At 46.4% G+C, this 27,588-nt stretch overlaps 1 protein-coding gene across 1 annotated transcript in view; it reads left to right on the top strand.

Annotated features, from left to right (window-relative positions):
- The window catches only part of LOC116980799 (cell surface A33 antigen-like), a 64,636-nt gene that overhangs the window by 17,113 nt on the left and 19,935 nt on the right, over positions 1 to 27,588 (top strand). Inside the window, exon 4 of the mRNA XM_033033393.1 lies at positions 1,387 to 1,551. Within this exon, the coding sequence (XP_032889284.1) occupies positions 1,387 to 1,551 (165 nt within the window). The remainder of the gene's footprint in view (positions 1 to 1,386; positions 1,552 to 27,588) is intronic.

Genomic DNA, 27,588 nt, shown 5'->3' with positions numbered 1-27,588 from the left:
CACTCCACTGCGGCAAGCCTCAACGACTTTCGCCCAGTTGCACTTACCCCCATCATCACCAAGTGCTTCGAGAGGCTGGTCCTGGCACACCTCTCAAAAGCTGCCTACCCCCCACACTGGATCCCTATCAGTTTTCCTACCGCAAGAACAGGAGTACGGAGGATGCCATCTCAACGGCACTTCACTCCGCCCTCTCCCACCTCGACAACAGAGACACTTACGTAAGAATGCTGTTCATCGATTACAGCTCAGCATTCAACACCATTATACCATCAAAACTGATCACCAAACTCAGTAACCTGGGCGTCAACCCCTCCCTCTGCAACTGGATACTGGACTTTCTAACCAACAGACCCCAGTCTGTTAGGTTAGACAAGCACACCTCTTCAACCCTCACCCTGAACACCGGCGTTCCACAGGGCTGTGTGCTGAGCCCCCTCCTCTACTCCCTCTTCACCTATGACTGCACACCTGTACATGGTACTAACACCATCATCAAGTATGCAGATGATACAACGGTGATTGGCCTCATCAGCAACAATGATGAGTCGGCCTACAGGGAGGAGGTCCAGCACTTAGCAGCATGGTGCGCTGACAACAACCTGGCCCTTAACTCCAAGAAGACCAAGGAGCTCATTGTAGACTTCAGGAAGTCCAGGGGCGGTACGCACACCCCCATCCACATTAACGGGACGGAGGTGGAACGTGTTTCTAGCTTCAGGTTCCTGGGAGTCAACATCTCCGATGACCTCTCTTGGACCCACAATACCCCAACTCTGATCAAGAAGGCTCACCAGCGTCTCTTCTTCCTGAGGAGACTGAAGAATGTCCATCTGTCTCCTCAGATCCTGGTGAACTTCTACCGCTGCACCATCGAGAGCATCCTTACCAACTGCATCACAGTATGGTATGGCAACTGCTCTGTCTCCGACCGGAAGGCATTGCAGAGGGTGGTGAAAATTGCCCAACGCATCACCGGTTCCTCGCTCCCCTCCATTGAGTCTGTCCAAAGCAAGCGTTGTCTGCGGAGGGCGCTCAGCATCGCCAAGGACTGCTCTCACCTCAACCATGGACTGTTTACCCTCCTACCATCCGGGAGGCGCTACAGGTCTCTCCGTTGCCGAACCAGCAGGTCCAGGAACAGCTTCTTCCCGGCGGCTGTCACTCTACTCAACAACCTACCTCGGTGACTGCCAATCACCCCCCCACCCCCCGGACACTTATTATCACTTATTATTATTTATTCAAATCATTTGCTATGTAGCTCTTCCAGGGAGATGCTAACTGCATTTCGTTGTCTCTGTACTGTACACTGACAATGACAATTAAAATTGAATCTGAATCTGAATCTGAATGAACTTACAAACTTCTGTCTTTGAATTGCAGTTCCTCCAACGCCGCCCATTTGCAAAATAGAGGGCAAAGCAGAATATGGGGAGACTGTCAAACTGATGTGCCACTCGGAGGAAGGGTCGCCTGCCCCAGTGTACTCCTGGCAAAACTACAGCCCCATGAATCAGCCACGGGAACTGCCTCAAATGTCCATTCAGGGTTCGTAGCCTTTGTAAATATTCATCAAAACCTGCGTGTGATCTGACTTAGCACACAGCTGTTTAACACAATGTGTCCCTCATGAAGCAGATACCAACTTGTGATTTTATTTCAGTCATGAGAATAACTTATTGGGGCACACGGTGGTGCAGCAGGTCGAGCTGCTGCCTCACAACGCCAAAGACCTTGGGTACTGTCTGTGTTGAGTTTGCACGTTTTCCCTGTGATCGTGTGGGTTTCCTCCCACATCCCAAAGACGTGCGGGTTTGTAGGTCAATTGGCCCTCTGTAAATTGTCCCTCTCGTGTAGGGAGTGGATGAGAAAGTGGGATAACAGAACTAGTGTGAACGGGTCGGCATGGACTCGGTGGGCCGAAGGGCCTGTTTCCATGTTTCAATCAATCATTGATCGCACCCAGTTCTTGGGTAATCTAATACAGCATTATATAAATGCTCTCATTTCTATTATTTCCATTTCAATCTCTACACCTTGGCGAATTAGCTGAAAATTGGACCTATTGTGAGAGTTTTCTTTATGTATGTGGTCCTTGTGGATACATCACCAATCCACACCTCTGCTGTTAAATGAAAGGGTTTACACTTTCAGGCAAAATATACTTAAAAAGGCAGTAATTTTGAAATGATCTTTTCTTAACTTCTGCTAACACCCCACTATATTTTCTCTGATGTAAAATCTGCCATGAACAAGCAAAACCAATGATCTAGAACATTCTTAAAGACACTTTTTAAAAACGTCATAACATTATTTTATTGATAAGTGTTGCATCGTCTCCGTTCTAAATGCCTTACCCCTTATTCTTGAACTGTGGCCCCTGGTTCGGGACTCCCGAAACATCGGGAACATGTTTCCTGCCTCTAGCATGTCCAAACCCTCAATAATGTTTCAATGAGATATCCTCTCATCCTTCTAAATTCTAGAGTATACAAGCCCAGCCGCTCCATTCTCTCCGCATATGACAGTCCCACCATCCCGGGAATTAACTTTGTAAACCCTTATTCTGCGTAAACCTGCATTCCCTTAATAGCAAGAATGTCCTTCCTCAAATTAGGGGGCTAAAACTGTACACCAATACTCCAGGCACAAAGAACCTCTTTGCTCCTATACTCAATTCAACTCTTTGCTCCTATATTCAACTAAATTAGACTGCCAGTTATGAATTGCTCGATTTTAAAGCATGAAAAATAAACAAAAAGACAATTTAACAGTGCGAATTGTGATATCATCAATAATTTTAATAAAAGGCCATCGGAAGGCCTACTTACCTCTAAATTTTCAAGCACAGCTTAATTTTGAGAGATGACCACATCATCAGCAAAGTAACACAATTAGAGGAAAAATCATGATTGAGGATGAAGAACTTAACTCTGAATTAAATATTCTAAAATATTTATTATTTTATTCTTCAGAGGCAGATGGTTTAACATTAAGAAATATTTCAGCCAAGACATCTGGCTTCTTCATTTGTACCTCGAAAAATAAGATCAGAGCTGCGACCTGCAATATCACCTTAGCAGTAATGCCACGTGAGTATCCGACAGAAGTCACTCTGTTCAATTTTATTTGTATTAATTTATTTTGTTCTAATTTATCTGTACAATTGCCGCAGATATTTTATGATGTGAAGTACAGCACTTCTATCTTTATTTCTAATAATCTTTAATACACGAAGCACACACATGGAGTACTATGCTCAGTTCTGGTCAACCCAACTCTACGAAAGATGCCATTAAGCTGGAAAGAGTGCAAGAGGAGATTCACGATGATATTGCCAGGTCTTGAGGGCCTGAGCTACAGGGAGAGGTTGGGCAGGAAAGGAACCAAGTAGCCAGGCTACCAGACCTGGTGGAATTCTTGGACAGGGAAGTACGGTACATGTTAGAGCCACACTACGGGAATATTGAAGACTACAAACCGATGGCAACTAACAAAGGTTCTACCTATTCCAAAACTGAAGAAAGATCTGAATCTAAGAGAAGTAGTTTTGCTATCACGACCATACCTGTGGAAAAGACAGGTGGAAGAAAAAGAAAGGTGTCTACTAGCAAGCAAATAGCATTTTGTTTATTATGCGATGAAGTTGGTCACACCATAAGATGGTGTCGAAGATTCAAGATGAAAAAAATATGAAGACAAGATGGAGTTCTTGAAAGAGCAGGGAACCTGTTTTGGATGTTTGAAAAAGGAACATATGGTAAGAGACTGTAAGAGTCCTATAATTTGTTATAAGTGCAATCAATATCATCCTGAAGCACTTCACATTGAAGAAGAGCTACCAGAGCATTGGGTAGAAGAAGATGAACCAGAACAAACAGAAAAGGGCAAGAAACCAACCACTAGAAATGCTAGCACCTCGCCTCAAATAACTGCTCATATTGGGGTCGGGGTAGAAGCTTGTAATTTTTCTATCTTACCAGTGCAAGTAAGGAACAGCAAGACGAATGCAGTGTTGCAAACATATGCTTACCTGTATCACGGAGGTTCGACTACCTTTTGTACAGAAAGCCTGACGAGAAGATTGAATATCACAGGAGAAGAGACTAAGATTCGATTACGTACCATGAATAAAGATAACGAGAGCATGAGTCATTACATTACGAGTATGGAGATATCCAGTTTGGATGAAGATCATTTCATACCAATATCTGAAGTGTTTCCGCATGGAACTATGCCGGTTGGTCGTCAAAATATACCAAGATATGAAGACATAAACCAATGGCCTTACCTGAAGGATGTCAAGATAACTGAAATAAATTCTAGTGTTGATCTACTTATCGGAATGAATGTTTTGAAGGCTTTGGAACCTATACAGATTGTTAGGAGCCAAGGTGAAGGACAGTATGCTATGAAAACATGACTTGGATGGGTTATCTATGGCTCCTTGAAAAGGAACCACAAAATCGGAAATCAGAAGAACTGTCCTGCTGTTGCTATTAATCAAATGTCTACTGATAAATTAGAAAAGTCGGTGATGAAGCCATACAATCATGACTCTAATGAAAGTACCAGCAAGGAATCGGGAGAGATGTCGAAAGAAGAGTTGAAGTTCATGGATGTTATGAACTACTCAGTGAAAACTGACAGACACTGTTGTGTGGACTTACCTTTCAAACAAGAAAGTGTTAATCTGCCAAATAATCGTAGTATGGCAGAGCAACGTACCCAGACTTTGAAACACAAGTTTGGCGAGAAGAGTAAATTTCATGAAAGAAGAATCTCTTTGAAGAATAATTTCTACAAGGATGATTGCTTAAAATCCAGGTCTACTGAGCAGAAAGCGATTCTACCAATAGAACATTTGACTTCTCTTTGCAATAAGGGAGGATTCACACTTTCTAAGTGGAACAGCGACAATTGTGAAAGCATTCCACTAGATGATAGAGCCAAAGAAACCAGAGAGTTGGATTTGGACAAAGACAATCTGCCAATGGAAAGAGCATCGTGAGTTACAACTGTGGTGCAACTGAAGTATGTTGACACAGAAGAAAATTCTGCAAATGAAGTTTCCAGAGAATTGACAGTGAACCGTTTCTTAAGCAAGAAGAAATGGATCAATAAACTAAAATCTCTTTGCAAGCCAGACAGAGAATGGCCAAAGCTTGAGCTGGGATTTGAAATCTTTGCTAATGACTCGGACATTAAATCAAACTTAATGGTGAACTTTATTGCTAAAGATCCTGTTATTCCCTGTCCCGCCTGCAACTGGTCCAAACCGCCACAGCGAGACTCCTGACGGGCACCCGAAAAAGGGACCACATCACCCCGATCCTGGCCTCTCTCCACTGGCTCCCTGTGCGGTTCCGTATACATTTCAAGATCCTCCTCTATGGCTACAAAGCCCTCAATGGGCTTGCCCCCACCTACATAAACAGTCTTCTCAACCACCACTCCACCTCCAGGTCCCTCAGATCGGCCGACTTGGGGCTGCTGAATATCCCACGGTCCAGGCATAAGCTCAGGGGCGACCGTGCCTTTGCGGTTGCAGCTCCTAGACTGTGGAACAGCATCCCCCTTCCCATCAGAACTGCCCCCTCCATCGACTCCTTTAAGTCAAGACTAAAATCTTATCTGTACTCCCAAGCCTTTCCTGACGTCCACTGAGCGACGGCTATATGTATATATGTATGTAATTTGTTTGTTTATATTATTCTTATAACAAATGTAAAGCACTTTGGCCAACGAGAGTTGTTTTTTAAATGTGCTGTATAAATAAATGTGACGACTTGACTTGACTTGACTATTCTTTTGAAGGATCTTCACGCTTCAACTTTACTGTTACAACACATCAATGAGTTGATCGGACATGGAGGAAGACTTTTCATGCTATCAAAGGTTTGGACTATTATCTTTTGGACTATATACTGGGTATCATGCCTGATTTTAAGGGTTTGGTATGCACGATACGACTTTGAACTAAAACCACTGTTGTAATAAGATTAATAACCAAGTTGTGCTTGCTTCTAGAAGGCGAAAGTGAAGATGGAAGAGTCGATGAAGAATTCTGATTGCGGATTTAAAGTGCATGCTATTTTTTTCCTCGTTAGTAGAGTGATTAGTATCCCTGCCTGTCACGCGGGAGACCGGGGTTAATTTCCCGACGAGGAGCCACAGGGTTTTATTCCCTGACCTTTTGATTTTGATATATGTTAAGCCTTCATGGCTACTTTTTAAATGTTTATTAGTAATTGCCTCGTTATATACTTGGAACAATTAGGGGCCGGTATGAAGTGGCCATTTGGCCTGTTTTGCCTGTCATTAATGATGGCATGTGCCTTTAAATTTTAGACTGCCCGTTATATTGTGGGTGGGATTTATGACCAGTTTTTGGGCATGTTTGGAACTTAAATGCTTAAGCAGAAGTGATAAGCTGGAGTTCGAAGAAGATTGTAATAACGAGTCGGAAAAAGTTTGGATGTATCTTACTGTTTTCTATCAACAATAAAGCATTTATTCATCAAAAGACTGTGTTTTGAAGAGAAGCTCTGAAGGTCTCTGTGAGTGAGCTCGCATGCGTTTAGAAGACACCCCCTTCAACCATTCGCATTCATTTAGTGGCTAGGGTGCTAATTACCTGAAAGATATGAAAATATGCCGCTGCATTAAGGGTGGTGGGTTGCAGCAAGAGCAATACTTCAGCAGCGTGCGCTGACAACAAATCAGAGATTAAATCAAACAATCATGGATCTTGTTCTTTCTGCAGCAGGTTGAGAGGGAGCACCCGGATGCTGCTGTCAAATGTCAGCTGTGGAAAGAGTTTAAACGTACCAGACTGAGCACCACGGACAAGATGGGTAATGTCTCTGTGCACAAGATCAATATTTCACACACCAATGGAGCAGAGAGTTGTGGATTGTAAATGGTCACTCATTGTTGGGGAGGCAGGATCTTCCACACAGTTTGCAGAATTGAAAAAAAAAAATTTTCAAGGGATTGGGATTAGTAAAGAATTGGGATTTTAATTCACTGCTGATGAATGTATTTTAATGCTTTGTGTTTTAATTGCTTTGTACGATTGGAATGCCAGGTCTGACTGGTGGAACCAGGAATCTGCCCGGAGAGGAGATGGTGGCGGTCGCTGGACGAAGGGCCCAGGAGGAAGAACCGGGGGGGTCTTACCTTCCGCACCTTCATCAGTCGGAGTATAGAGTATAGAAGTAGGGAGGTCATGTTGCAGTTGTATAAGACGTTGGTAGAAACATAGATACATAGAAAACTAGACTAAGTGGGACGCGTTGGGTCCCATGTTCACACGGGAGGGCTGGTCCCCCGACGCAATATTCCACCTCTCCACCAAATCCAATATTGGTGGCCAGTGGGGGGGCTTTCTGGAGCGCTGGTATGGGTTCTTGGGGTGGCAGCTCAGTCCCTCAAGCCTAATCTGCTGGCAGCTCACTCACAGCTGGTGGGCTGGCAGTTGACTCATGACTATTCCTTGAAATTCCATTTCAAGCAGGGTGCAAGGCCACCAAATTCAAATCCATGTTCCTACCATTTCAAGCAGGGTGCAAGTCCACCAAATTCAAATCCATGTTCCTACCATTTCAAGCAGGGTGCAAGGCCACCAAATTCAAATGCAGTTACTTACCACTATGAGCAGGGTGCAAGGCCACCGAATTCAAGTGCAGTTTCCAACCACTTCAAGCAGGGTGCAAGGCCACCGAAATCAAGTGCAGTTTCATACCACTTTCAGCAGGGTGCAAGGCCACCAAATTCAGTGCATTCATTCCACTTCGAGCAGGGTCCAAGGCCACCAAATTCAAATGCAGCTTCATACCATTTCATGCTGGGTGAAACCACCATAAAACCACACAAAACACCAAACTCACAGTTCAGTAGGCATTCAGTGTGTTCAGTTGATTCACAGCTCAGACAGAGTCATGACCTCTCCCTCCCCATCATGCAGAGACTGAGCCACATCCACACTTCCGGGTTTTATAACCCCTCCCACTCCCACCGGAAAAGGTGTGGCTTTCAGGGCGTGATTGACAGGAGAGAGATTCTCAACATTTTTTAAACACTAATAACACTTTTATTTTTCATTGATGGGAAGAATTCTCTGCACCTGCTCAGCGGACTGAGTAAGATGGCCAAAAATCACAGCCGTAAGTGGTAGCGTTTTACCTAAAATCAATATACAGTGCAAACAGGAAGTAAGTGCATTTGCAGTAGTGCCTTTTAACTTCAAGCCAAAGCACCCAAGCCGCCATTTGCAGTAAGTAGTGCCTTTCAACTTCAAGCCAAAGCACCCAAGCCACCATTTGCAGTAAGTAGTGCCTTTCAACTTCATGCCACCATTTGCAGTAAGTAGTGCCTTTCAACTTCAAGCCAAACCACCCAAGCCATCCCCATTTGCAGTAAGTAGTGCCTTTCAACTTCAAGCCAAAGCACCCAATCCACCATTTGCAGTAAGTAGTGCCTTTCAACTTCAAGCCAAAGCACCCAAGCCACCATTTGCAGTAAGTAGTGTCTTTCAACTTCAAGCCAAAGCACCCAAGCCACCATGCCACCATTTGCAGTGCCTTTAGAAACATAGAAAATAGGTGTGAAGGAGTAGGCCATTCGGCCCTTCGAGCCTGCACCGCCATTCAATATGATCATGGCTGATCATCCAACTCAGTATCCTGTACCTGCCTTCTCTCCATACCCCCTGATCCCTTTAGCCACAAGGGCCACATCTAACTCCCTCTTAAATATAGCCAACGAACTGGCCTCAACTACCTTCTGTGACAGAGAATTCCAGAGATTCACCACTCTCTGTGTGAAAAATGTTTTCCTCATCTCGGTCCTAAAAGATTTCCCCCTTATCCTTAAACTGTGACCCCTTGTTCTGGACTTCCCCAAAATCGGAAACAATCTTCCTGCATCTAGCCTGTCCAACCCCTTAAGAATTTTGTAAGTTTCTATAAGATCCCCCTCAATCTTCTAAATTCTAGCGAGTACAAACCGAGTCTATCCAGTCTTTCTTCATATGAAAGTCCTGACATCCCAGGAATCAGTCTGGTGAACCTTCTCTGTACTCCCTCTATGGCAAGAATGTCTTTCCTCAGATTAGGAGACCAAAACTGTACGCAATACTCCAGGTGTGGTCTCACCAAGACCCTGTACAACTGCAGTAGAACCTCCCTGCTCCTATACTCAAATCCTTTTGCTATGAATGCTAACATACCATTCGCCTTCTTCACTGCCTGCTGCACCTGCATGCCTACTTTTAATGGCTGGTGTACCATGACACCCAGGTCTCGTTGCATCTCCCCCTTTCCTAATCTGCCACCATTCAGATAATAGTCTACTTTCCTGTTTTTGCCACCAAAGTGGATAACCTCACATTTATCCACATTATACTGCATCTGCCATGCATTTGCCCACTCACCCAGCCTATCCAAGTCACCTTGCAGCCTCCTAGCATCCTCCTCACAGCTAACACTGCCCCCCCCCCCCCCAGCTTTGTGTCATCCGCAAATTTGGAGATGTTGCATTGGATTCCCTCGTCCAAATCATTAATATATATCGTAAATAGCTGGGGTCCCAGCACTGAGCTTGCGGTACCCCACTAGTCACTACCTGCCATTGTGAAAAGGACCCATTTACTCCTACTCTTTGCTTCCTTTCTGCCAGCCAGTTCTCTATCCACATCAATACTGAACCCCAAATACCGTGTGTTTTAAGTTTGTATACTAATCTCTTATGTGGGTCCTTGTCGAAAGCCTTCTGGAAGTCCAGATACACCACATCCACTGGTTCTCCCTTATCCGCTCTACTAGTTACATCCTCGAAAAATTCTATAAGATTCGTCAGACATGATTTACCTTTCATAAATCCATGCTGACTTTGTCCTATGATTTCACCACTTTCCAAATGTGCTGCTATCCCATCTTTAATAACTGATTCTAAGCAGTTTCCCCACTACCGAAGTTAGACTAACTGGTCTGTAATTCCCCGTTTTCTCTCTCCCTCCCTTTTTAAAAAGTGGGGTTACATTAGCTACCCTCCAATCCTCAGGAACTACTCCAGAATCTAAAGAGTTTTGAAAAATTATCACTAATGCATCCACTATTTCTGGGGCTACTTCCTTAAGTACTCTGGGATGCAGCCTATCTGGCCCTGGGGATTTATCGGCCTTTAATCCATTCAATTTACCTAACACCACTTCCCGGCTAACCTGGATTTCACTCAGTTCCTCCATCTCATTTGACCCCCTGTCCCCTGCTATTTCCGGCAGATTATTTATGTCTTCCTTAGTGAAGACAGAACCAAAGTAGTTATTCAATTGGTCTGCCATGTCCTTGTTCCCCATGATCAATTCACCTGTTTCTGACTGCAAGGGACCTACATTTGTTTTAACTAATCTTTTTCTCTTCACATATCTATAATAGCTTTTGCAGTCAGTTTTTATGTTCCCTGCCAGTTTTCTTTCATAATCTATTTTCCCTTTCCTAATTAAGCCCTTTGTCCTCCTCTGCTGGACTCTGAATTTCTCCAGTCCTCTGGTAGGCTGCTTTTTCTGGCTAATTTGTACGCTTCATCTTTTGTTTTGATACTATCCCTGATTTCCCATTGTTATCCACGGATGCACTACCTTCCCTGATTTATTTTTTTGCCAAACTGGGATGAACAATTGTTGTAGTTCATCCATGCAGTCTTTAAATGCCTTCCATTGCATATCCACCGTCAACCCATTAAGAATCAATTGCCAGTCTATCTTGGCCAATTCACGTCTCATACCCTCAAAGTTACCTTTCTTTAAGTTCAGGACCCTTGTTTCTGACTTAACAATGTCACTCTCCATCCTAATGGAGAACTCAACCATATTATGGTCACTCTTGCCCAAGGGGCCACGCACAACAAGACTGCTAACTAACCCTTCCTCATTACTCAATACCCAATCTAGAATAGCCTGCTCTCTCGTTGGTTCCTCTACATGTTGGTTTAGAAACCTATCCCGCATACATTCCAAGAAATCCTCTTCCTCAGCACCCTTGCCAATTTGATTCACCCAATCTATATGTAGATTGAAGTCACCCATTATAACTGTTTTACCTTTGTTGCACGCATTTCTAATTTCCTGTTTGATGCCATCCCCAACTCCACTACTACTGTTAGGTGGCCTGTACACAACTCCCACTAGAGTTTTCTGCCCCTTAGTGTTTCGCAGCTCTACCCATATCGATTCCACATCCTCCAAGCTAATGTCCTTCCTTTCTATTGCGTTAATCTGCCTCTCTAACCAGCAACGCTACCCCACCTCCTTTCCCTTTCTGTCTATCCCTCCTGAATATTGAATATCCCTGGATGTTCAGCTCCCAGCCTTGGTCACCCTGGAGCCATGTCTCCGTGATCCCAACTATATCATAGTCATTAATAGCTATCTGCACATTCAACTCATCCACCTTATTACGAATGCTCCTTGCATTGAGACACAAAGCCTTCAGGCTTGTTTTTACAACACTCTTACCCCTTATACTATTATGTTGAAAAGTGGCCCTTTTTGATTTTTGCCCTGGATTTGTCTGCCTGCCACATTTCACCTTGCTACCTATTGCTTCTACCCTCATTTTACACCCCTCTGTCTCTACAGCTCACACATTTAAGAAACCCTTTCCCTTTAACTCCATCCTCAACTATCCCATTCGACACCCCACCCCCCTTATTCAGTTTAAAACCACCCGTGTAGCAGTGGCAAACCTGCCTGCCAGAATGCTGGTCCCCCACCTGTTAAGATGCAATCCGTCCCTTTTGTACAGTTCCCCCTTACCCCAAAACAAATCCCAGTGATCTAAGAATCTAAATCCCTGCCCCGTGCACCAGTTCCTCAGCCACACGTTCAGGTCCCGTATCTCCCTGTTCCTGCTCTCGCCAGCACGAGGAACTGGAAGCAAACCGGAGATAACAACCCTGGAGGTCCTGCTTTTCAGCATTTTTCCGAGCTCTCTAAAGTCACGCTGCAGAATATTCATCCCTTTCTTTCCGACATCGTTTGTGCCGACATGCACTACCACTTCCGGCTGTTCACCTTCGCCCTTGAGGATTTTCTGCACTCTGTCCGTGACATCCTGGATCCTGGCACCAGGAAGGCAGCACACCTTCCTCGAATCCCGTCTGTTGCCGCAGAAACCCCTGTCCGTACCTCTCACAATGGAGTCTCCCACTACAATGGCTTTGGCTGACTTAGGCCTTTTTGGTTTTGGCTCAACAGCCCTATTCGCATCGCAAGCCAGTCGGCCGCTCAGTGTAAACACGTCTTCTGTCCCGACAGCTTCTAAGTGGGTGAACCTGTTCACAAGAGGTACAACACCCGGGGACGTTGGCATTCCATGCTTCCCTCCCTTTCTCACTGTCTCCCACCTTCTCTCTTCCAGTACCTTAGGTGTAACAATCGTACTGTAGGACTTGTCGAGGAACAACTCCGTTTCTCGGACGAACCCAAGGTCATCCACATGCTTCTCCAGTTCCCCAACACTGTCCTTCAGGAGCTCTACCTGGATGCACTTCTCGCATTTGTAGCAGCCAGAGGCACCAGCGGTGTCCTTGACCTCCCACATACTGCAAGCATCGCACAGAATCAGCTTGCCCGACATCTCCTTCTTTCGTCTCCCTCTCTAGCGTATAGCGTAGTCTCCTCCCCTCCGAAGACTCTCGAGCCAAAGACTCACACTTCCCTCACAAGGCCGCTCCCCAAGAGCAGTCTTGCTTATATTGACTGATAAATTGCCTAATTTACCAATTTACAAACCAAATTCCTCAGTTTTCAACTGTTTTCCCTGCACACACACTTCTCTCCTTTTTACTTCAAACAAACCATATTTTAACTACTTACATACTTTAAACTTAAACCTACTGTATGTCCTCTGGTCCTCGATTCTCCTACACTAGACAAGAGACTGTGCATCTACCGGATCTATTTCTCATATGATTTTGTACACCTCTATAAGATCACCCATCTTCCACCTGCTCTCCAGGAAATAAAGTCCCAGCCTACTCAACCTCTCCCTATAGCTCACATAGTCCTTGCAACATCCTCATAAATCTTTTCTGTACCCTCTCCAGCTTGACAACACCTTTCCTATAACATGGTGCCCAGAACTGAACACAATTTATCTAAATGTGGCCTCACCAATGTGGCCTCTTCTGCAGTTGTATAGGGCTCTGGTGAGACCACATCTGGAGTATTGTGTACAGTTTTGGTCTCCTAATTTGAGGAAGGACATCCTTATGATTGAAGCAGTGCAGCGTAGGTTAACGAGATTGATCCCTGGGATGGCAGGACTGTCATATGAGGAAAGATTGAAAAGATTAGGCTTGTATTCACGGGAGTTTAGTAGAATGAGGGGGATCTTATAGAAACATATAAAATTATAAAAGGACTGGACAAGCTAGATGCAGGAAATATGTTCCCAATGTTGGGCAAGTCCAGAACCAGGGGCCACAGTATTAGAACAAAGGGGAGGCCATTTAATAGTGAGGTGAGAGAAAAAACTTTTTCACCCAGAGAGTTGTGAATTTGTGGAATTCCCTGCCACAGAGGGCAGTGGAGGCCAAGTCAATGGATGGATTTAAGAGAGAGTTAGATAGAGCTCTAGGGGTTAGTGGAATCAAGGAATATGGGGTGAAGGCAGGCACGGGTTAATGATTGGGTACGATCAGCCATGATCACAATGAATGGCGGTGCTGGCTCGAAGGGCTGAATGGCCTCCTCCTGCACATATTTTCTATGTTTCTATATTTGAGGGGCCTGTTTCCGTGATCTGTGGCTTTATAACTACTGTCATAACTTCTGGCCTGTGCGGTTTGAATAATTCGGGCCCACGCTATTTTTAACCCACGAGCTGACATCTTCACCACACCTCCCACAACTGGAGCTCAGGATTCTTTCAAAACATGTTGGTGCCTGCAGTCTTGGCGGCTCTGGTGTGTGAAATGAAGTTGTTTGGTAACTCACAGGGTAAGGGAATAATGTCCACAGGACAGATAGATAGATGTCCCATTACTCCCCTATGTCCATTCAGAAAATTCAAAAATGGATAAGATAATGTTTATTCTTCAGAAGAAAACACATATAAAAATATGAAAGATATACCTTTGATCACCTGTTCACAGTAAAGGGCCTGGCCCACTTGGGCGTCATTTGCGCGTCATTTACGCGACATCCTAAAAATTGGTTGCCGCGTGGCGAGGCGTGGTGGCGTATGCAGTGACACGCGGTGCTTCCCTATCGCCCCAGGATTGCGTGACGTATCCCTTGCGCACGCTGACGTACTGATAGCGTACGTGTAGCGCGTGGTGGCGCACAGTGACACACAAACATTGCCTATGCTGATTTATTATGCGTTACCGTGCGTCAACGTCCATAACCATGCGTTGCCGCACGCCGGCCGTACGCTGTTGTCGTGCCATTCTAGCATCATTTGAGCGCCGCACCATGTGATCACCCGGGTATAAACCACGCCGAGTTTTACACATTTTTCACTGGGAAAATATTTGCCCCGGAGACCGGCGCTATTTGGCGCGCGACTGTTTTACTGCTCGACTATTTTCGCACAACAGTCACTGTCGGCCTGACGGGTAAATGACGCGCTAATGACACCCAAGTGGGACATGCCCTTTAGTGACCTTCACTTAGTGAAAATTATGAAGAAGGGTCCCGACCCAATACATTACCCATCCTTTTTCTCCAGAGATGCTGCCTGACCCCCTGAGTTACTTCAGCATCTGCAGTTCCTGCCTACTCATTGATATTACTATTGTTATTGTTTGAATGCCTGGGATTGTGTGATCACACACTGTGGAGGCAGTAGTTTTGCATCCACGCCCAATACAACACACTGTGATCTCTACCTCACCTACTTTTACAGACTGTGTCATAACTCAGTCAAGCTGATATTTTTGTGTAAGGTTGTTTAGAAACCAGAACCGCCCACACTTTCACCCTTGTTTGTAAGTTGATTTTGCCATTATTATTAATGGACATCACCAATGATGGGGAGCTGGCATATTAAAGCTGAATTGGTCAATAAAGTCAGTCCCTGATGCTTCAAGCTGAATATTACACTCAGCATTTCCTCATGGCCCGTACCTGACACAGAGGAGTTGTGTCTTCCACTAAATCATTGCTCCCCCTGCCTAAGCACAAAGTGCTGGAGGAACTCAGTGGGTCAGGCAGCATCTGAGGAGTGAATGGACAGACAGCATTTTGGCTTGGAACCTTTCTTCAGACTGATAATTGGGAAAAATGTAAACAGGTTGCTTTTCGAATGGCAAGTTGGGTCAAATGGATTACTCCTATTGTGCTAAGTTTTTGGAAATCTTTATATAGTAATAGTTTTAGTTTGTGAGATACAGCATTGAGACAGGCCCTTCGGCCCACTGAGTCCATGCCAACCAGCAGTCACCCCTTCACACTAGTTCTATGTTATCCCACTTTCACATCCACTCCCTACATACTTGGGGCAATTTACAGAGGGTTAATTAACCGACAAACCCGCACGTCTTTGGGGTGTAGGAGGAAACTGGAGCACCCAGAGGAAACCCACAGACAGTACCCGAGGTCAGGATCGAACCTGGGTCCCTGCCGCTGTGGGACAGCAGCACGACCCACTGCGCCACTCTGCTGCCCTGGATCTATGAATACCAGGACAAAATGTCCATCATATTAGCTTCATTCAAGAGTCAAGAGAGTCAAGAGGGTTTTATTGTCACTCATACTAGACCAAATGGGAACCGTTGGGTCCCTGTCATATGGGAGGCCTGGTCCCACAACGCAACCCGTTCCCCAACGCAATCTGTTCCCCAACGCAATATTGCACCACTAACCGGTAGTCCCCATGGGAGGCGTGGTTCGCCAACTCAACCCATTGCCGAACGCAAGATTCCAGCAAACAACTGCCTCACCCAGCACTGGACTTGAAAAAAAATTGCAATTACACTTCGCAAATTGCAATACCAATTCACCCTCCCCCTCCTGTCCTGCCAGCAGCTGGAGTAAGTGCTGTATGATGGCAACATTGTTGCAAATGTTGAGTGGATATCCCATTCAGGTGAAAGGTTGGTGGAAGCACAGAGTGGAAGCACAGAGTGTTCCTCTATTGCAACTTTGTATCGAAGCTTGTTGGAAGCTGGCAGGAAGGATTTTAACAGTAAAAATCTTGTTAACGTTGCTTTTTTTAAGGCTTTAAATATCAATAACGTGAAATATAATATCAAACCTGTAGTTGATTAGACTGACGATGGGTAAAAGCTGAGTAAGATTCTGCAAAGATTTTAGCGCTACAGTGTACCGTTTTGGCGAAAATACAATCACACAGATGGACACACACACACACAGAAACAAGACAATAATTTTAGAATATATAGATAGATGTCCCAGAAAGAACAATGATATTCTTACTTGCAGCAGCACAACAGAATATGTAAACATAGTACATTGTAAACAATATAATAAAGGTTCAGTGTGTATACATGTGCACATATACAAACATGTACATACACACATATACACACACACACACACATATATATATATATATACATATACATATGTGTGTGTGTGTGTGTGTACACACACCTATACACACACACACACACACATATATATCTTCTATCTATCTTTAAAACTGTGTGCCCGTCGCCTGCCGTCCGTCCGGCTGCCTGCCTGCCTTTCGATTCGTTCCCATCGTGTGATGTCACAATGCCCGATGCTCGCAGATATCCAATCGCAATGCCCGATGCTCGCAGATGTCCAATCGGAATGGATCCATTTACATGTACGGCTTCCGGCTGCATTTCTTCCTTTGATTCCCTGCAACTCCGAAACCGGGCGCAGAATCGCCGACATCTTTTCCATTTCGGTAGAGATTTCACTTTTCTTTCTAAGTATCCGCTCCTCATTACATTTCGTCATGTTTAAGTACACGTTTTTAATCAAATCCTTCCCCCCCCCCCCCTTTATACTATTACGTTGAAAAGTGGCCCTTTTTGATTTTTCCCCTGGATTTGTCTGCCTGCCACATTTCACCTTGCTACCTATTGCTTCTACCCTCATTTTACACCCCTCTGTCTCTACGCTCACACATTTAAGAAACCCTTTCCCTTTAACTCCATCCTCAACTATCCCATTCGACACCCCACCCCCTTATTCAGTTTAAACCACCCGTGTAGCAGTGGCAAACATGCCTGCCAGAATGCTGGTCCCCCACCTGTTAAGATGCAATCCGTCCCTTTTGTACAGTTCCCCCTTACCCCAAAACAAATCCCAGTGATCTAAGAATCTAAATCCCTGCCCCGTGCACCAGTTCCTCAGCCACGCGTTCAGGTCCCGTATCTCCCTGTTCCTGCTCTTGCCAGCACGAGGAACTGGAAGCAAACCGGAGATAACAACCCTGGAGGTCCTGCTTTTCAGCATTTTTCCGAGCTCTCTAAAGTCACGCTGCAGAATATTCATCCCTTTCTTTCCGACATCATTTGTGCCGACATGCACTACCACTTCCGGCTGTTCACCTTCGCCCTTGAGGATTTTCTGCACTCTGTCCGTGACATCCTGGATCCTGGCACCAGGAAGGCAGCACACCATCCTCGCATCCCGTCTGTTGCCGCAGAAACCCCTGTCCGTACCCCTCACAATGGAGTCTCCCACTACAATGGCGTTGCCTGCCTTAGGCCTTTTTGGTTCTGGCTCAACAGCCCTATTCGCATCACAAGCCAGCCCGCCGCTCAGTGTAAACACGTCTTCTGTCGCGACAGCTTCTAAGTGGGTGAACCTGTTCACAAGAGGTACAACACCCGGGGACGTTGGCATTCCATGCTTCCCTCCCTTTCTCACTGTCTCCCACCTTCTCTCTTCCAGTACCCGAGGTGTAACAATCGTACTGTAGGACTTGTCGAGGAACGACTCCGTTTCTCGGACGAACCGGAGGTCATCCACTTGCTTCTCCAGTTCCCCAACACGGCCCTTCAGGAGCTCTACCTGGATGCACTTCTCGCATTTGTAGCAGCCAGAGGCACCAGCGGTGTCCTTGACCTCCCACATACTGCAAGCATCGCACAGAATCAGCTTGCCTGACATCTCCTTCTTTCGTCTCTCCCTCTCAAGCGTATTGCGTAGTCTCCTCCCCTCCGAAGACTCTCGAGCCAAAGATTCACACTTCCCTCACAAGGCCGCTCCTCACTGCCACTCCCCAAGAGCACCTGCTTATATTGACTGATAAATTGCCTAATTTACCAATTTACAAACCAAATTTCTCAGTTTTCAACTGTTTTCCCTGCACACACACTTCTCTCCTCCCACTTGGGCTAGAGCCAATCAGTCTTATCTCTTGCTAAACTCCTCCTGCTGTTGCTTCCAAATCTACAGCAGCTCTTTCAACTTCAAGCCAAAGCACCCAAGCCACCATTTGCAGTAAGTAGTGCCTTTCAACTTCATGCCACCATTTGCAGCAAGTAGTGCCTTTCAAGTTCAAGCCAAACCACCCAAGCCACCATTTGCAGTAAGTAGTGCCTTTCAACCTCAAGCCAAAGCACCCAAGCCACCATTTGCAGTAAGTAGTGCCTTTCAACTTCAAGCCAAAGCACCCAAACAACCATTTGTAGTCAGTGCCTTTTTACTTCAAACAAACCATATTTTAACTACATACATACTTTAACCTTAAACCTACTGTATGTCCTCTGGTCCTCGATTCACCTACACTAGACAAGAGACTGTGCATCTACCTGATCTATTTCTCTGATGATTTTGTACACCTCTATAAGATCACCCATCTTCCACCTGCTCTCCAGGAAATAAAGTCCCAGCCTACTCAACCTCTCCCTATAGCTCACATAGTCCTTGCAACATCCTCATAAATCTTTTCTGTACCCTCTCCAGCTTGACAACACCTTTCCTATAACATGGTGCCCAGAACTGAACACAATGCTCTAAATGTGGCCTCACCAATGTGGTCCCTTCTGCAGTTGTATAGGGCTCTGGTGAGACCACATCTGGAGTATTGTGTACAGTTTTGGTCTCCTAATTTGAGGAAGGACATCCTTATGATTGAAGCAGTGCTGCGTAGGTTCACGAGATTGATCCCTGGGATGGCGGGACTGTCATATGAGGAAAGATTGAAAAGATTAGGCTTGTATTCACGGGAGTTTAGTAGAATGAGGGGGATCTTATAGAAACATATAAAATTATAAAAGGACTGGACAAGCTAGATGCAGGAAATATGTTCCCAATGTTGGGCAAGTCCAGAACCAGGGGCCACAGTATTAGAACAAAGGGGAGGCCATTTAATAGTGAGGTGAGAGAAAAAATCTTTTTCACCCAGAGAGTTGTGAATTTGTGGAATTCCCTGCCACAGAGGGCAGTGGAGGCCAAGTCAATGGACGGATTTAAGAGAGAGTTAGATAGAGCTCTAGGGGTTAGTGGAATCAAGGAATATGGGGTGAAGGCAGGCACGGGTTAATGATTGGGGACGATCAGCCATGATCACAATGAATGGCGGTGCTGGCTCGAAAGGCCGAATGGCCTCCTCCTGCACATATTTTTTATGTTTCTATATTTGAGGGGCCTGTTTCCGTGATCTGTGGCTTTATAACTACTGTCATAACTTCTGGCCTGTGCGGTTTGAATAATTCGGGCCCACGCTATTTTTAACCCACGAGCTGACATCTTCACCACACCTCCCACAACTGGAGCTCAGGATTCTTTCAAAACATGTTGGTGCCTGCAGTCTTGGCGGCTCTGGTGTGTGAAATGAAGTTGTTTGGTAACTCACAGGGTAAGGGAATAATGTCCACAGGACAGATAGATAGATGTCCCATTACTCCCCTATGTCCATTCAGAACATTCAAAAATGGATAAGATAATGTTTATTCTTCAGAAGAAAACACATATAAAAATATGAAAGATATACCTTTGATCACCTGTTCACAGTAAAGGGCCTGGCCCACTTGGGCGTCATTTACGCGACATTTACGCGACATCCTAAAAATTGGTTCCCGCGTGGCGAGGCGCGGTGGCGTATGCAGTGACACGCGGTGCTTCCCTATCGCCCCAGGATTGCGTGACGTATCCCTTGCGCACGCTGACGTACTGATAGCGTACGTGTAGCGCGTGGTGGCGCACAGTGACACACAAACATTGCCTATGCTGATTTATTATGCGTTACCGTGCGTCAACGTCCATAACCATGCGTTGCCGCACGCCGGCCGTACGCTGTTGTCGTGCCATTCTAGCGTCATTTGAACGCCGCACCATGTGATCACCCGGGTATAAACCACGCCGAGTTTTACACATTTTTCACTGGGAAAATATTTGCCCCGGAGACTGGCGCTATTTGGCGCGCGACTGTTTTACTGCTCGACTATTTTCGCACAACAGTCACTGTCGGCCTGACGGGTAAATGACGCGCTAATGACACCCAAGTCGGACAGGCCCTTTAGTGACCTTCACTTAGTGAAAATTATGAAGAAGGGTCCCGACCCAATACATTACCCATCCTTTTTCTCCAGAGATGCTGCCTGACCCCCTGAGTTACTTCAGCATCTGCAGTTCCTGCCTACTCATTGATATTACTATTGTTATTGTTTGAATGCCTGGGATTGTGTGATCTCACACTGTGGAGGCAGTAGTTTTGCATCCACGCCCAATACAACACACTGTGATCTCTACCTCACCTATATTTACAGACTTGTGTCATAACTCAGTCAAGCTGATATTTTTGTGTAAGGTGTTTTAGAAACCAGAACCGCCCACACTTTCACCCTTGTTTGTAAGTTGATTTTGTCATTATTATTCATGGACATCACCAATGATGGGGAGCTGGCATATTAAAGCTGAATTGGTCAATAAAGTCAGTTCCTGATGCTTCAAGATGAATATTACACTCAGCATTTCCTCATGGCCCGTACCTGACACAGAGGAGTTGTGTCTTCCACTAAATCATTGCTCCACCTGCCTAAGTACAAAGTGCTGGAGGAACTCAGTGGGTCAGGCAGCATCTGAGGAGTGAATGGACAGACGGCATTTTGGCTTGGAACCTTTCTTCAGACTGATAATTGTGAAAAACGTAAACAGGTTGCTTTTCGAATGGCAAGTTGGGTCAAATGGATTACTCCTATTGTGCTAAGTTTTTGGAAATCTTTATATAGTAATAGTTTTAGTTTGTGAGATACAGCATGGAGACAGGCCCTTCGGCCCACTGAGTCCATGCCAACCAGCAGTCACCCCTTCACACTAGTTCTATGTTATCCCACTTTCACATCCACTCCCTACATACTTGGGGCAATTTACAGAGGGTCAATTAACCGACAAACCGACAAACCCGCATGTCTTTGGGAAACCGGAGCACCCAGAGGAAACCCACAGACAGTACCCGAGGTCAGGATCGAACCTGGGTCCCTGCTGCTGTGGGACAGCAGCACGACCAGGACAAAATGTCCATCATATCAGCTTTCATTCAAGAGTCAAGAGGGTTTTATTGTCACTCATACTAGACCAAATGGGACCCGTTGGGTCCCTGTCATATGGGAGACCTGGTCCCGCAACACAACCCGTTCCCCAACGCAATATTGCACCACTAACCGGTAGCCCCCGCGGGAGGCGTGGTTCCCCAACTCAACCCATTGCCGAACGTAAGATTCCAGCAAACCCATGCACTGGTCTTTGCAATTGCACTTCCCAAATTGCAATACCAATTCACCCTCCCCGTCCTGTCAGCAGCTGGAGTAAGTGTTGTATGATGGCAACATTGTTGCAAATGTCGAGTGGAGGACTGTGATATCCCATTCAGGTGAAAGGTTGGTGGAAGCACAGAGTGTTCCTGTATTGCAACTTTTTATCGAAGCTTGTTGGAAACTGGCAGGAAGGATTTTAACAGTAAAAATCTTGTTAATGTTGGATTTTTTAAAGCTTTAAATATCATTAACTTGTGAAATATAACTTCAAATTTGAAGGAAAGTTGATTAGACCGACGACGGGTAAAAGCGGAGTAAGATTCTGCAAACAAATTAGCGCTACCGTGTACCGTTTTGGCGAAAATACAATCACACTGATGGACACACACACATAGAAAAAAGGATAATATATAGATAGATGTCCCAGAAAGAACAATGATATTCTTTCTTGCAGAAGCACAACAGTATATGTAAACATAGTACACTGTAAACAATATAATAAAAGTTCTGTGTTTCCATCACCTCAAGCCCAGCTGTTGTGGTAGATTATCGTGCTCACCATTATGGGAGTCCAGTTCCCTGTACGTACCAGACCATATGGGAAGTAGTACGTTTCTAGATCAGTTGTCATGGGTTACCTTAAAACCACCAACAGTTTCAGCAGAAAGGCACGCCATGGAAATGTGGAGTAGAGTGGAGCTGCATAATGTTCTCGCTGGTTCTTCCTGAAAAACAACAGTTGTCAGTCTGAAGAAGGATTTCGGCCCGAAACGTTGCCTATTTCCTCCGCTCCATAGATGCTGCTGCACCCGCTGAGTTTCTCCAGCATTTGTGTGTACCAGTTGTAATTGTAAATCCAAACCACTGAAGAAATCGAATGGATATCAGAAATTTGCCGCTACAAATGTTTAATTGAGTTTAGTTTAGTTTATTATTGTCACGTGTATCGAGATACAATGAAGCTTTTGTTTGGTGCTGTCCAGTCAGAGAAAAGACAACACATGAATCTTCATTCTTTACACACAAAGCATTGTTTGGAGATTTTAAACAGTGACTGTTTATTTGCCCATGTCCTTAATCTGTAGAAGGGTCTCAACCCGAAACGTCACCCATTCCTTCCCTCCAGAGACGCTGCCTGTCCCGCTGAGTTACTCCAGCTTTTTGTGTCTATCTTCGGTTTAAACCAGCATCTGCAGTTCCTTCCTACACCTAGTGTGCAGGGAGTGGATGAGAAAGTGGGATAACAGAATTAATAGATCACACGCACTTCGTCTCCTGCATGACTTCCGTTTTCTAGGCCCCCACTCCCTCATCTTCACCATGGATGTCCAATCACTCTACACCTCCATCAGGAGGGTGTTAAAGCCCTCCATTTCTTCCTCGACCGCAGAATCAACCATTCCCCGTCATCCTCACCTTCCACCGTCGCATACAACAGATAACCCCCCGACATTTTCACCACCTCCAATGGGATCCCACCACTGGCCACGTCTTCCCATCTCCTCCCCTTTCAGCTTTCCGCAGAGACTGCTCCCTCCGTAACTCCCTGGTCAATTCGTCCCTTCCCACCCAAACCATGCCCTCCCCGGTACTTTCCCTTGCAACCGCAGGATATGCTACACTTAGAATTAGTATGAACGGGTGATCAATGGTCAGCATGGACTTGGTGTGCTGAAGAGCCTGTTTCCATGCTGTATCTTTCAATGATTCAAGCAGTAACACCGGCTTCCAGCTCTTCCAGTTTATCACAACAAATAATATTAACTATAGATTTTACACATTATAAGGGGGAAAAAACACAAAGTGCTGGAGTAATTCATTGGGTCAGGCAGCATCTGTGAAGAACATGGATAGGTGAGAAGTGGAAGGCTTTAACAGCTGATGTACAGCTCTGATGTACAGTTCATTTTACCTGATGCCTTGATTATCTCCAGAAAGGTCCTGACCTGAAATGTTCTCCGGAGATGCTGTCTGACCCGCTGAGTTACTCCAGCGCGTGTCGTTTTTGTAAACCAGCGTCTGCAGTTCCTCGTATCTCTTGTAACTTTGTCTGAGCCAATTACGTGGCCACCCTTTGCGTACTTTGTGCATTGTATGCAAAAACAAGGAGTTTCAGTGTACCTGTTTAAGAAGGAACTGCAGATGCTGGAAAATCGAAGGTAGACAAAAATGCTGGAGAAACTCAGCGGGTGCAGCAGCATCTATGGAGCGAAGGAAATAGGCAACGTTTCGGGTTGAGACCCTTCTTCAGAATGATGTGAGGGTGGGGGCGGGAAGAAGAAAGGAAGAGGTGGAGCCAGTGGGCTGAGGGAGAGCTGAGAAGGGGAGGAGAAAGTATGGACTAACTGAAATTAGAGAAGTCAATGTTCATACCTCTGGGGTGCAAACTGCCCAAGCGAAATATGAGGTGCTGCTCCTCCAATTAACGGTGGTCCTCACTCTGGCCATGGAGGAGGCCCAGGACAGAAAGGTCGGATTCGGAATGGGAGAGGGAGTTGAAGTGCTGAGCCACCGGGAGATCAGGTTGCTATATGCCAGGTACCTGTGACAATAAAGTATCATTGAACAAAAAAAAGCACAGAAAGTGCTGGAGGAACTCAGTGGGTCAGGCAGCATCTCTGGAGAACATGGATAGGTGACGTTTCGGGTCGGCACCCTTCATCAGACCGATGGGGGGTGGGGGGGGGGGAGAAGGCTGGAAGAGAAGTGGGGTGGGACAAAGCCTGGCAGATACAGGTGAGGGGAGAGGGTTGTTAAACAGACGGTTGGACAAATTGCATATTGTGATGGGGTAGATGCGGGGGGGGGGAGGGGGGGGATGGAGAGAGATAGGGGGTAAAGGACAGGGGAGAGATGGGGAGGAAACTTGTACACAACAATCTCTTCTCGTTCATCTAAGCAAATGAAAACGTCCTTGTGCAGGAAGGTACTGCAGTTGCCGGTTTACTGGGGTAACGCAGCGGGACAGGCAGTATCCCTGGAGAGGAGGAACGGGTGACGTTTCGGGTCGGAGCTCTTCCTCAGACATTCTTTATTGGTTTTCATAAAGACCGTTTTTATAATGACCCCGGGGCACCAGCGGCCGCTGAGAGGGAGGACCCCGGCTCACCTGGAACCGGCTCACCTGTGCTTCCTCTGCCTGTCCGCACGGAGAGTACAGGAGGGGAGAGGTAGAGATAGAGGGGGCAGGACCGGGGTGTGTCTGAGCCCAATCACCGCGGCGGGGAGGGTGGTGGATGTGCTCTGATTGACACAATCTCCGTTTTCCGGGTGGAGGGGAGCGGCGCGGCTCTGCTTACCTGTGCCCGACCCCAGCTCACCTGGAAACGGCTCACCTGCGCCCGACTCACCTGGACCCGGCTTACCTGTGCCCGACCCCAGCTCACCTGGACCCGGCTCACCTGTGCCCGACCCCGGCTCACCTGGACCCGGCTCACCTGTCCTCCCTCCCTCCCTCGCTGTCGGGGCGAAGCTCCCGCGGCCGCTGCTCTCGGCGCAATGAGCGGCGCCGCGCTCCTCTACCTGCTGGCCGGTAAGTGTGGGATTTGGACCGGGCACACCTTGCACACTCGCCCTGCTCACACCCACTCCCCCCGTTCAGCCCACACAAGGGTCTGGGCTCACATCGAGCTGCCGGGGCATTGCAACCTGTAGCACCTTTACCTGGTCGCCCGGACATTAACTTTCAAATAGTGAAAGTCTCCAAAACTCCGAGAGTTGTGCGCGGTGTAAGCACAGCCGAGACTGGGAGAGTTGGTAACTTGTACAGTTGGGCCTAGTTCATCTATCATTATGAATCTCATCTTTAAAATACCTGGAATTATTGAGTCATAGATTGTGGAAACTGGTCCAACTGGCCCGCACCGAGCAACATGTCCCAGTTACACCACCGCCTGTGTTTGGCCCGTATCCCCCAAACCCTGTCCTATCCATGTCCAAATGTTTCTTAAACGTCGCGACAGTAACTGCCTCCTCCGGCAGCTCGAACATTATATCCACCGCCCTTTGTGTAAAGCAATTACCGCTCAGGTCTCCATTAAATCTCCCTCCCGACTGAAAAGGTGCACCTGGTTGGATCTTGTTCTGAACTTGGGTCGTGTTGGCAACTGTGCGGGAACTTGTGCGGCCACATTTGGGGCTTGGAAACTGGGTTGGGTTTCCGCGAGGAGACGGAGGGAACTGCAGATGTTGGTTTAGGGGGGAAAGGGGGGAGGGGAAGACACAAAGTGCACAAAAAAGACACAGACTGGAGGAATGTTGGAGACCAGTGTGAAGAATGGTCCCGACCAAGAACATCATCTATCCATGTTCTCCACAGATGCTGCCTGTCCCGCTGGGTTACTCCAGCACTTTGTGTCTTATTCAGGATCTCCATGAACTGGGATTATTTTAGATGGCGTATCTCGGTCGGCATGGACGGTTGGGCCGAAGGGCCGGTTCCCCTATTTCTTCTCTCGAGAGATGCTGCCTGTCCCGCTGGGTTACTCCAGCGTTTTGTGTGTGACTGTCTGACCGTCCGGTTTCGGGGTTGGAGTTGGCCTGCGTTTAACGGCGGGTTGTGTGGTGGTGGGGTTTAGTAATGTCAGTGTTTAACCCCCAACACTCGGCTGCCCGCTCCCTGTCACGTCTCCGGCAGCTCAGTCTGAACCCAACCGCACCGGGCCTGCCTGCCCGCACCGCCCGCTTGTTTATCGATATTCTCATTACATGTACATTTCAAATCACTCCAGGTAGACAAAATGCTGGAGTAACTCAGCGGGACAGGCAGCATCTCTGGAGAGAAGGAATGGGTGACATTTCGGGTAGAGCCATTTCCCCTCATCCTTACATTCAGCTCTCACCCCCAACGACCACATCTCCCTTCACCCACCCCCCTCTCATCCCCTCTCCCTCCCACCCATATCCCTCCTTCCAGCTCCACTCCTCCTCCTCTCTCCTTATTTGACATTCTTTTGGTTCCTTAGTCACTTACCCCACCCACCAGCCGATCACCCCCTCATCTGTATCCACCTATCACTTGCCAGGCTTTGTCCTGCCCCCTTCCCTCCCCCCACCTTTCTTACCCCCCTTACTCCATCAGTCTGAAGAAGGGACCCGAAACTAAACGTCACTGGTCCATTCCCTCCATAGATACGACCTGACCTGCTGAGTTCCTCCAGCACGTTGTGTTTTGCTTTAGAAGAACTTTCTTTTTAAAATGTTAAAAGACTCTTCATTTCTTGTGAGTGGGTCGTTGATTAATGGTCTGTACCAAGAAAGCACATCACCGCCTCTACTTGCTCAAGAGACTGAGGAAGTTTGGCGTGTCTCCAGTGGCTCTTACAAACTTCTACAGATGCAACACAGAAAGCACACTGTCGAGTTGCATCACAGCTTGGTTTGGAAACAGCTCTGCCCAAGACTGCAAGAAATTGCAGAGAGTTTTAGATGTAGCCCAGTCCATCACACAGACCCAACTCCCCACCACTGACTATCTAATCCTCATGCTGTCTCGCAAAAGCTGCCAACATCATCAAAGACTTCTCCTGCCAGAGTCATTCCTTCGTCTCCTCGCTCCTGTCCGGCAGAAGGTACAGAAGCTTGAAAGCGTGCACCACCAGACTCAGAAACAGCTTCTTCCCCTCTGTTATCAGGCTTCTGAACTGTCCTTCCATGAGCTAGAATACTGTCTGATTCACCTCTACCCCATTGCGGACATTGGACTTTGTCTCTGGAACTGGTTTGCTGCCATGCTGATAACTATATTCTGCATTCTGTATCTTCCCCATAGCTCTATCAATTGTACTGGAGTTTGGCTTGACTGTATTTATGTGTAGTATTATCATAGCAAGCAGCATTTTTTTTCATGCTACCTCAGTACAGTTGACAATAATA

Source organism: Amblyraja radiata, chromosome 14 (genome assembly GCF_010909765.2).
Source record: "Amblyraja radiata isolate CabotCenter1 chromosome 14, sAmbRad1.1.pri, whole genome shotgun sequence".
In the NCBI taxonomy this organism is placed as follows: Eukaryota; Metazoa; Chordata; class Chondrichthyes; order Rajiformes; family Rajidae; genus Amblyraja; species Amblyraja radiata.
Note: the sequence above shows the minus strand (reverse complement) of the source record. Positions and strands in the feature narration are given on the sequence as shown.